The following is an 11,978-nucleotide window of genomic DNA, read 5'->3' as shown; positions in this document are numbered from 1 at the left end:
AGATATATATCCACGCATCTTCACATGCAAAGCTCCGTCACGCAGCACAGGAGGTCGGCACGTTCCATTTGTTCCCTCAGGGCTGCTGTCAGCAGATTCACAGCCCTTATTTCCACGGGGTCAGCTTTTGGTTCTCCATTCTGTAGTAGAAGCGTGTGGTTGTAGGGGTGCATCACGCAGCACTGAAGAGCCCCTTTGCCACCCTTTGTTCTCATCGCCAAACCAGCGGCTCTATTTTCCGCCAGCTCCTACATTTGAAACTAAAAGAGGTTGTCCCTTATATAAATAAACTGCTGACACAGGAAGGGATTTGCACAGCCAAACTGCTGCACTGTGTAACTATCATTTACCCAACTCGCCTCCCACTTCCTAAGGCTCGACATAAGCAGATTTTCTTTTTTAGCTCGCCTCAATGTATTGTCAAAGCAAGCTGCCGTGTCACTTCGGAGCTGAACCTGCTGTGATCATCTTCTTCGCAGGGGGGATAATTTATCTGAATAATCCTCGTGGTTTGCCGAAGACTCCGCAGTTCCCAGTGCTCTGTAAGGCACCGCTGATCACTCGGTGTTACGAAACTTCCACACCAGCCCCTGCTGGCTCAAGGCAGGACGTTTCTATGGCAAGCACTGCCGCAGACAGCTCTGCTCCCCTCAGCCCTTCTGCTGCTGCATGCCCAGCTCTGTGCACCTGCCCATGCTCCCCTTGCTCAGCCTTCCAGCCAGCATGCTGTGAATCACAGAATATCCCCGGTAAAAGGGACCACAAGGATCATCGAGTCCAGCTCCTGACTCCACACAGCACCAGCCAGAATATAACTCTGTGACTGGAAGTGGTGTCCAAACGCTCCTTGAACTCCAGCAACTCAAGGCCGTGCCCCTGCCCTCTGGTGCAGACCCTTTCCCCAGCCCCTCTTCCCACCCTCCCCTGACAGCTCCATGCCGTTCCCTGAGCCAGTCAAACTTCCCCCTCTGCACTAAAGCCGCCACCAAGAGGCTTTCAGTATCTGTCAGGTGGCAGCCAGTTTTCAGCCTGGATTCCAGGCTGGATTCACACAGCTGAGAGGCCGGCACACAGCCCGGCTGTCTGCAAGAACTGCACACATCTCTCCGATAGGATAATTCCCTGCTTGGAGTACAGCAATCAAAGTGTGCCACCGTATTCCAGAGCAGGGAGATGACAGCCTACAGAATCCAGTTACCTTACGATTTTACCTGTGACTGCAGCCCAACCACAGGAACGCAGTGTTCTATGCAGAGGTACCTGGGCTGGCAGCAGCATAAATGAGGCAGCGTGTTCCTTTCAGCCACTGGAGAAGTATTTTGAACCATTTGTGTGACAACCACTGTGTTAGAAAAGAAGGATGCCTCCTCCTCGCTGCACTGTGACTCCCCCTGTGCTCAGAAGCCTTCTTGCTCCTCCAGCTCTTTGTGACTGCGAGGAAGCACTGAGTGTGGTTTAACAGGAGCCTGCTGGCAGCCTCCAGTCCTGACCACTTCAGCCCATGCCTCAGCAGCTGCCTCTATTTATCCTCGAGTATTTGTTACTGCAGTAACGATCCCCACCCCCACCATGCATTCCATGGCTTTCTGTGAGGCAGGGATGTGGGCAGAGATACCCCTTTCCATTAGGTCACCTCCCTGGAGGTCAGCTGAGCCTCTGGGGAGCCCATGTGTGTGGCATTGCTTAGCTAAGCTCAGAGAGAGCAGATTATAAACCAGGCTGTGCTGGAGAAGAGGACGGAAGCGTACCTGTAATTAACCAAAAGGCAGCGTTAGCCTTTGAACATTTCTAAACAAATATAGGTGGACAAACAGACTGAAAATGTGACCCCAAGCTTCAGTCTGAAGCAATCTCGATGTGCATTGCTACCCTGCTTTCCCTGTAAGATCAGCTCTAATGGCAGTATCCTGCAGGGTAAGGAATCAGGCGAGGTTTCCTTGGGCAGCTCGGAGCCGGGCGTTACTGTGCCAACAGCCTCTGTGAACTGCATAGAAATCCTTATTCCATTTTCATGAAGGATTATCATTGTGTGAAATGAGAAGCTTAACTCTCCATACAAATGATTATTTCTCAGGTGGGAACTGTTTGTGAATTGCCTTTTTAAGGGTTTTAGCAGAGAGCTGATTAAGGAAGGATGAGGTTTCCTGGCTCTCTGCATCCAAATCCTTGTCTATCCCCAGCAAATCCAATGACATTTCTGCTGCTGTTCCTCAGCCTCTTTTCCTCGGTGGCTTCTGACAGGTTGGGGGTGACTGTCCCGCTTACCCATGTCACAGCTGCCCCCTCTGAGGCAGTGATACTGAGCTGTGGTGAGGTCTCACAACTCTGTGAGCCAAACACCAACCTCCCTCCCTCCCTCCCTTCCTCCCTCCCTCCTTTCCTTATACCTTCTCACACTGCTGCCGGTTCCCAGCCTGCACCCTGACAATCTCTGCACAGTGTGCAGCCACTCTCGGGATGGTACAGCCAGGAGACAGCAGCCTACAGCTCAGTGCCAGTGCAGAAGACATCAGTGAAAGTAAGGCAGGAGGCTGCAAGAGAGCCACTGTATGAGAATAAAACATTTCCAGGCCAGCTGTGTTGGGTAAGCTTGCAGTGAGAGGGCTGTGATTAATGGCAGCAGTGCCCTACTCAGCACACAGGAGTTGGCTTGGCCGCAGGACCCAGAGCTGTGGCTGTTGGGATGACAAGGCGATACATCATGCTGCAGATATGTACTCCGTTCCCTGGAGCGAAGTAATTCTCCCAAAGCAGGAGGTCTGCGGGGAGATTTGGCCTCTGAAGAAGCAATGCTCCCTGCAAATGGGCACATTTTTGGAGCTCCTGAGCTGGAAACGGGAGCTCATTGGCAGTAGTCAGATGAGTTGATGTCATCACACTGTGAAAAGATGAAACCAAGCACCAATTTAGCAGCAGGGCTTCCTCCAGAGCATCGCTCCCCAACGGGGCTGAGGCTGCCCGCTGCAGGCCCACTGGGGATGGAGACTCCCTCTCCTCTGTGCAGGATGACCCGTTATGAGGCTGCCATCAAACATCTCCTTCTGCAGCTGCTGCAGTGCCAGGTGAGTTTATCAAAAGGAGATTGGAAGGAAACCTGGTTACTGCACAGAGCAGGCACTGCTGGCAATAAACACAGCACCACTGCCTCTGGCGCTGCTCCTCCATCAGCCGACCTCGCTGGGCTTCAGTGGTGCTGTGAGAAGCCTGGTGCCAACCTGCATGGGAGCCTTGGTGACAGCAGCCCCAGCACAAGCACTCGGTGCGGCAGCATCTTTGTGGTGTGGCTCTGGTGTGGATGTGGCAGCATCTAGATGTGATGTCCGGGCTTGGAACAGCTCACAGAGATCTGGGAGAAAGTGCTGCTGCCCGCAGCTCAGTCCAGGCTCCTTTCAGCAGCAACAAATCTATGGGTAATTGTTTTGTGATAGCAGCTGCAACAGAGGCAATGGGAGAAACCCAGAAAATGGAGTGTTTGACAGCAGGGCCACCAGCTTTTCATTACTCCAAAAGCCGCTGTGTGGTTTTGGTGACAAGTAATCTGAACGGCAGCCATTCATCACCTTTACAGGCACTATCAGCCACAAACCTAAACATATCACCTGTCAGCGTGGAAACCATGAGCTCAGTCTGCCCGTCCTGCAGACACAGCGCTTTGTTAAGTGGGATCTCAATGCCAGCATCCCCCCGGCAACACTGCTGGGAGCTCCCAGGCCCCAGGGCAAAGCTTGGTCAGGGTGAGGCTGAACCTTACAAGTGAACCTACAGTGCGGGACATAGCGGGAAGGAGCAGGACCGCTCCTACTTGGGCTGGAGTGCCCCCAAAGCCAGCTTTGCCGAGGAGGCAGGGAGCACTGTGGCCCTCTGAGGAGCTGTCCTTGGTCGCACATCACCTTGGCACCACTTGTCTGCCCCTCAGCACAAGCTGTAATTAATTACAGCCCTTAGCAGCTCTGTCCCAACAGGCCACTGTCACCCTCTGGCTTAAAACATTCTATCTAAGACCACATCAATCCTATCCCAAATTCTTCTGTTATTTCAGGTAAGCCTGGGGCCTGTTGTAGCTCCTTTTGCCGGGCAATACCATTTTCCTTCTCTATGAGTATCCAAACAAACAAAACCTCGAGGAAGAATTCTGTAATTAAGTATCACCTTTTATTTTGTTCATTTACACTTCTGGCACTGACAATTCTTGGAAGATATTTACTTTAATGTAAAGACCAAACGTCATTAAAGCAATCAGAACAGAAGTCAAATAATTATACATCACTGAAGTTTCAGAAAATGTACAACACTTTCATACATTATAGGCTTGACTGGCTGCAAAAGGAAATGGCACGTTTGACATTGTTAAGATAACAAAATAACTTGGACAACCTGACAGTGAGTTTTGCCAAGACCTGTTCTGTACCAAATACCATTCCATGCGTCCTGATGGCACCGTATGCATGTTATTATGGAACACAAAAGCATTTATTTCTACCAATTTGGTCTTCAATAAAGTCTCAAATACCCTAAAGAGAATTCGTGGCAGAAAGACCCGGGCGATGCTTTTGTGGGGTTGTGAGATTCCAGATGAAAGGTGGACACACGACTTGTGCCGACTCCCACTATGCCCCGGACCAGCAGGACACTGGAGCACATGAAGAACGTCAAGAACAATCATCCCATCACTTTCATGAGCACCACTCGGATGCCCAGCAGCACTCAGACAGCAGGCACGCACAAGGAAGGGTGGGGGCATGAGCTGGGGCAGGCAGCCCAGCACCACGGAACCCTTGGGCTTCCCCCAGCACCCAGCTCACCAGCTGAAGTTTCTCCTGCAGAAGTCACGGCGACAGTCCTACATTCAGTCCTCTCCAAAGTCTGTGTAATGTTTAAGGCAGCGAGAGAAATTTGCCTTTATTTCAACGCTTCCTGAACGGATGTTTCCTTTAGAAATACAGGGACATTATTCATAATTAATCAGCGCTCCCCTTACTTGTGCAAATGCAATGAAATGTCAAACTGAATTCTGAGAGATCGGAGTGCAACTGAAGCACGGTTGAAGCTTTATCATTACACACACCAGCTCATTCAGCTGCCACGCACCGTGTAGGAAAAACGTGAAGAAGTGGGGCTTGATGTGAACTGTAGGTTCCCGAGGCTGGGTTCTGGTCCAGCTCCCCGTGTGCTGTAGTGAAGCTGACAGTGAGCCTCGAGGAGCGGTGTGGAGAGGTTAAAAACATGCCGCTGGGTCACACTGACAGCTTGGCCTGGCTAAAGGGAATGCTCATATACACAACTCTGGAACACCATTAACACCCATTTACAAAACACTACAGTGATGGTTATCGGCACATAAAAAACTCTCTATATGAAAACATACACAAAATAGATAAGAATCGCCATTATTTATATATTTTTTTTCAGACTTTTAAAATCTATAATATAGTTGCCTTTAAGGAGTTTTAACCCCTGGTATCACAAACAACAATATTCTTTAACAATGTTCACCTAGGTTTTACTGTGCTGACGGTTTTAACACTGCCACAACCTAGACCACTTTGTGGATTACGCTTACTGTACTGTACACAAGGCGATGGAGATTGATAGAAAACCACCAAGAGTTTTGCACAAAAATGTGACTCGTTAAAATCCAGAGAACAATTGTGTCACTTGATAGGCAGCAGCTACATGTAAGCTGTAAATATTACCTGCAATAAGAACACATTTTGCCGTAAAGCACATACTGTGGCATTATCTGCTTCTGGCCTGGTACACAAAGCTCTGTTTTCTTCCCAATGAGGAATGGGGTTTGGTTGGCTTGGCTCTCTCAGAAAAAGTGCACAGATATCTGACTCGTTAAAGTGCTTTGCAGGACTTGCTACTCTGACTTGGCCCCTTCCCTGCTGAGTTTGGCCTGCAGAGCCCCTAAGGCAAGCGCAAGGAGAACTTCAAGATGCCTGTGTTGGAGCAGCACTGTGTTGAGAGCAGTGGGGGGGGGATGAGGCTGAGAAGCACAGGGCCTGCTCTGAGCGACCCACAGTGTGTCTGCAGGGAGTGCCCAAAGGACAGGCCCTCACCCAGGGCCAGGAGCCCCGCAGTGACCTTCAGAGTCAGAACTTCCTCCCAGTGCCCAACTGAGGACAAACTGGGCAAGAGAGAGACTTCATAGAGGAAGGAAGCGTTCGCTTTGCTATCTCTACTGCCTTGTCCTCACCAAGAAGGGGGGAAACAAGGCCCTGCCCTCAGCCTGCCCGCCCTACTGTCCTCTGCAGGCTGCCACCTGTGCCAGGCACCTCCCTGGTCCACAGCCCTTCTGCCCTCAGGAGAGAAGCCGAGGGCTCCTGTCGGCTCCAGCTCCATCCCTACCAAAATGTGGCACATCTTTCATTTCTTACCCCACACTGTCTGACAGGGCAGGCACTGAGACTCTGGGTGTCAATGTCTATTGGAGCAACCTAAGGCGCACGCAGCACGATGCAGCTTCAGCCCTCAAAAGGAGTCCCAGGGGCTTGCTTTGCTTTTGCTGGTTTGGTTTTCTTTCAAAACCAAGTTTGTTTCTCCCTTCAGAAAATGACTTTGAGCAGCAAAGTGACAGTGGGAAGAAACAAGCTGCAAATTACTTCACCCCCCCAACACTGTAAGAATTTCAGCATGGTTAACAAACCTCTATAGGTGAAGGACGGTGAATTAAATTATAAAAGGTTAAAAACTCATCAAGAATTGTTCCTATTATTCTTGCTCATAGGCCCAAACCTGTAAAGAGTCTGAGCTGCTGAAATACCTCAAACTGCTGTGTGTGATCAGCGTGCGACCCACGTGCAGCTCTACCAGCAGCGCTCCTCACGCACTGAATACCTGAATGAAGGTGCAGTCCCTGCAAAGGAACTCTTACCCACCTCTTGCAGAAAGCTGTCCATAGAACGACATTGTGCTTAGGTGTACTACTTAAGCTACTTCATAAATTAACCTTCTGGCATAAGAAACAACTCGACTACACAGCATGTGTATTCTTCTGTCTGGAATGTCACCAGCACTACCCTTAGCGAAACTTCTTTAAACTTAAAAGTATGCACAAATATAAAAATCTTTGCAAAATAGAAACATTTATTTAATTTTCTTCATACATTATAAATGTTCAGAGATTCTAAAGATAAAACCCTAATTGTGTAAGGTTAATCTCAAGTATTTGATCTCGCTTTTAAGAGACATAATGCTTGGTAGTAGGTAGGGTGTTTATAAGGTGTGGAATGTTTCCTTTGTGTAAAGCAGCCAGAGGAAGACTAAAACCCAACTCTGTGGGTAGGAAAAGGGGCTGAGAGCAAAGAAGCCGATATACTTTGCATCCTCATAAGAAGTAGTGACAATAAACCAGATGCTTGTGATTCAGTCATTTTGCCTCAAGAAAAAGGGCCCAGGATGTAAAACTTCAGAGAACTGCTATAAGAGAGACTAAACTGTAGTGTGGAAAGTAACCTACTGCTGCACACAACTGAATGCTGCTTCTGAGAACGTCCATGAAACAACGCGGGCAAAGAAAGATCGTCTTCTGCTGCTAAAAAGTCCCAGCACTGCCTGCAAGAAAAAAAGAGGCTGATCTTGTGACAGCAGTTTTCATAGGCACTTCACTTTGTTTATGCCACTAAAATGCTGCTGTGTCCTCTACCTGTGGACATGGAGGTAAGTGCTGGAACTGCATGCACAAACTGCTTCCATCAAGGGACCTTGGGCTCATGCTTCTGGGGGATCAGAGCCATAAGTCCCTGCCCTGAAAAGCCAGGAAATACCCTCCTCAGTCTGTCTTTGTGTAGCATCCCAGCGTGCACAGGTTGGGCAGTAAGCACCTATTCACATGCTGCTCTGGATAACAAACCTGCCCTGAAGGAGGGTCTTCCAACAGATATTTTTTGGTTTCAGAAAGAAACCGATTCACCCTGCAGTTCATTCTCACCTGTGACAAGCGCCCCTTTCTCTCATTTCATGTACTGCACCTTTGGCGAAGCTCTGAAGCAGCAGCCGCCCAACAGATGGTCTAAAACCAGTGCATTTGGATAAAGGTCCGGAGAGCCGGTCCTTTCCAGCTGCTGGTGCTTACATGCCTGGGGATACTGTGTGCTTACAGAGAGGGAAGGAGGGTAGAGGCTTGGGATGCAGCCCAGTCACTGCCCATCAGAGGTTCAGGATCAGTCTGCTCTTTGCAGACTCTTTGCTCCCTCAGTTTGCTATGCTTTTCCCTTTTATTCCAAGTCAAGTTACAGAAGGATGCTCTAAAATATTTTCTTTCTAAAAATATTTCTTTGATTTATGAAGTAAAAAAGAAAATAACCTAAAATACATCCAATCACTGAATTTCAACAATTAGAGAGTAAGAGACCTCTCCGGTATAAGATCAGACAGCACAGCATTATACTTCATGATTACAATGAAAACTCCGCATATCGTCCAATAAAAATAACTTAGTAACAAGTGTCCACCATCATTCTGACAGTTCTCTTGCACTCAAAATAATTTTGCCATCCAAAAAGAGCCCACAAAGTGTATCTACAAAAGGTAGTGAACCCAACAACTTCTTTAATCCTCACACAATGAAAAATAAATGTATTTTTACCAAGCAAATGGGGAGCAGCCTACGGGCACACTCATGAAGCGAAGGTTTCAGAGATAAGAATTGGAATGTTTTATGCTTTCAAATTCATACCTCTGAAGAACTGAAGCCGTGGAAGGAAACAGGGCAAGGAAAAAAAAAAAAAATAACATTACACTTTTATGTAGCTGCATAAAATTCAATTTGCCAAGGCAAGCAATCACGGCAGGTGAATAAAACGCCATTAATATTTTCATTACCACACTGAAGGCAGCCAACTCGATTTTCGTGCCTGACGGTTTCTTGACAGCTTTGCAATGCTTCAGTAAGGCAATTAATACGAGATGGAGGCTTTTGCCCATCACTAAGATTTCTCTTTCGATCCAGAAAGACACTGGTTGACTAAGGGCATTTGAAGGAAAAATCTGATGGGATTCACTCAGTCTGCAATAGGAAGATAAACTGAAGGCCATTTGATTATTCATTAGCAAAAGGCACAGGAGGAATGACCACTGTGCATTTAGCAGCAGAAAACCTCTCCCTTCCTTTTATTTCTTCCAGCTCATGATATTTTGTGTTCAAAACTAGGCACAAACCCAAATGTACGCATGCTGAAAAGGAGAATGAAAATAGTTAATTTCCAACTGACTGTAGCCTCTCTGTTGTCCGCAGTGATGTACACCAACAGCTCACTGGCACATGCAGCCATGGGTTCAGTTTCCTGCTCCCACAATGTTGTTTTGGCATTGGATCTCACAAACACGAACTGCTGACTGCAGTGTGTCCTTAAAGAGCAGCAACCGCGACACAACCTGGGACAACACCCTAGCAGGACACCATGTAGGTGACCATGGCCCTCTATGGTTATCTCAAATCATAGTATCATAGTATCGTGCGAGTTGGAAGGGACCTTAGAGATCATCGAGTCCAACTCCCGGGATTCGAGCCCTCTAGTGTAGCAGAGCGGCAGTTTTACCCCTTGCGCCACAAGGGGGATTCGAACCCGGGCCCTCTGGTGTTGCAAGCGGCGGTTCTAACACCGTGCGCCACCGGGGGCACACCAATGAATGAATACACATGAAATTCCATTGGGATAAATTTGGACAACGATACACAGGCAATATTTGTAGCTTTTACAATCAGTTAACCCTTTTAACTGGCTACCATCGCAGCAGCATCCTTTGTTGTGTGGCATACAGGAGCTGTCTGGTAGGCTGGTATGATATGGGGATCTGACCAATGTCAGCTGCTTTCTGACTAGCTACAACATTACTTTAACTTTTGTCAGTATTGAAGATAAGGACAACCACTGACCACCTAGAATAGCCTTCCACATTCATCTGGCACAGTACATCATGCAAAATACCTCGGCATGGTGTGGGATTGCAAACATCTGGTTAATTCATATAATTGTGGAATTCAATCTCTTTTGGAAGCCATTGCTTTTAGTTATCAAGAAAACATGAGCATACTGAATTTCCTTCCAAACGGCGCCGTTTTGAACATGAAGGCATTTTTAACTAGACAGCAGAAAGGAGAACCAGACCAGAAGCAGGGCAGTGAGGTCACCAGAGAGCTGCTTTTCCCCCAGAAGGCTTTTACATGATTAAATACATCAGCAGCTGAAAATTATTCCACATCAGAAGCATCATTGTCAGAAAGATGGTAATTACTTCCCTTCACCCGAATATATTCAATATACCTCCCTTCATCAGAATCTGACATACCACATGTACATAGCCTGCTTTCAAACAAAGATTCAATTTCCTCTAGCTTTTTCCCTTTAGTCTCAGGAAGGCAGCCGTAGATGAAAAGGAGTCCCAGGCCAGCAAACCCTGCATACAGAAAGAAGGCTCCTGCAATACAAAAGAACACACACAGTCAGTGATAGAGCATCCCGCCCCTCTGGGAAAGGCAGAAGCAGAGGCTTTGGATAGCAAAATGGCACACAAAGGACTGCAAGGACTAGAGCTGCATCTGTAACCCCACCAGCTGCTTGGCTAGGGTGTAGGAGAGCACTGCCTTACTGTGTTGCTGTAGTCAATTAACAAAAGCAATTTTGTTTAAGAGAATACTCATCCTTTTTTGGCAAGTCATTTTGCTGTTGAAATAAGCAGCCATTAAATTATTGCACAGCCAATAAAAAGAGTTGATAGGAAGGGTGAGAAGTTTCTTAGTTATTCTTAACATCACAGGAATCACTAAGACTACTTCCCAAAAATGAGAAACCTCATCAAAAAAGAAAAAGCCATGATTAAAATAATGCTGGAGACTCTTACGTCTAATTATCACTTACCAAAGACAACTGGCAGTGAGAAAGATCTCATTGCCCCTCATACATTTGCTCCCCCCAGTTATGGGAAGCAAAGAAGGCACCAACAGCCCAATATTTACCTGCCATTTGTTTCTAGACTGATGCCTGAAAAGAACAGCAGCAGCTGAGAGGCTTCACAACAGTAATGATGCGAAGGTCACAGAATCTTAGCGCAGTGTACAGGACTTGTAGCGGAGGGGCTGAACAGTAACCTGACCAGCTCTCCACAGGCTCCAGCAGACAGGACTCAATAACGGACAGCTGGTAGCATCTTCATCTGTATGTTGCTTTGGCAAAGACAACTGATAATGGTCTTGGATGCCATTATAGAATGAAAAATTGCAGATGCTGTCTTTCTAAGTGAAATATTTCACCAAACCAAAAGGTAATCTTTTCAGCTTCCCTGTTTTATGCAACTTCCTAGATTCTCTTTCAAGGGTAGAAAGAAGAGTTTCTTATGGAAGCAGAACCAAACTGCAGGCAGGTCACACCAGGTCCCTGGTCTTAATGGAACACAGTTAGCTGAGAACACTGCATCCATAGTTGCAATTTCACAGCCAAACCAACTAAGACCTAGAATCTAACCAGCAGAAAATCAATGCTAGCACTGTGTCCATGGACACGTACTGTTCCTTACCATAGTAGGTCAGATATTCAGCTGTATGCAGAAAGGTCAGTGACACCAGCACGTTGAAAACCCAGTTGACTCCAGATGAACACGCGTTTCCTGTACTTCTAGCCCACAGAGGGTAGATTTCAGAATTGACGGTCCAGGGCATGGGACCCATCCCTAAGAATTAAAAACAGATCAATCTCAGTTTAATGGCCAAATCAAAGAACAAGTTTAATGTACAGCCTCACCATAAATGATTTCACCTTTACAAGTTCTTAAGCTTCCACATGAAAACAAACATTAGCTTACCAGGTGCAAAGAAAACCAAGTATAAAATAAGGCCCAGAAGTGCTGTCCAGGAGTATGGGGTGGGGCAGAAATTATATGCCCAGTACAAATCTTCTTTTTTGAATATGGTTTCATTTGAGCACCTGAAAAATAACCATCAAATCTAGTATTAAAGAATGTTCATGGAAATGGGTGAC

General features: G+C 47.1%; 1 protein-coding gene across 1 annotated transcript in view; it reads right to left on the bottom strand.

Moving 5' to 3' along the window:
• Positions 1-4,130: 4,130 nt before the first annotated feature.
• Positions 4,131-11,978, bottom strand: part of SLC2A13 (solute carrier family 2 member 13) — a 130,659-nt gene continuing 122,811 nt past the window's right edge. The window contains exons 8-10 of the mRNA XM_072329313.1: positions 11,803-11,924; positions 11,518-11,670; positions 4,131-10,422 (exon numbers count right to left, since the gene is read on the bottom strand). Of these exons, the coding sequence (XP_072185414.1) occupies positions 10,196-10,422; positions 11,518-11,670; positions 11,803-11,924 (502 nt within the window). The 3' untranslated portion in view covers positions 4,131-10,195. The remainder of the gene's footprint in view (positions 10,423-11,517; positions 11,671-11,802; positions 11,925-11,978) is intronic.

Source organism: Excalfactoria chinensis, chromosome 1, assembly GCF_039878825.1.
Source record: "Excalfactoria chinensis isolate bCotChi1 chromosome 1, bCotChi1.hap2, whole genome shotgun sequence".
NCBI classification, from domain to species: domain Eukaryota; kingdom Metazoa; phylum Chordata; class Aves; order Galliformes; family Phasianidae; genus Excalfactoria; species Excalfactoria chinensis.
This window is presented reverse-complemented; position numbering and strand designations above follow the sequence as displayed.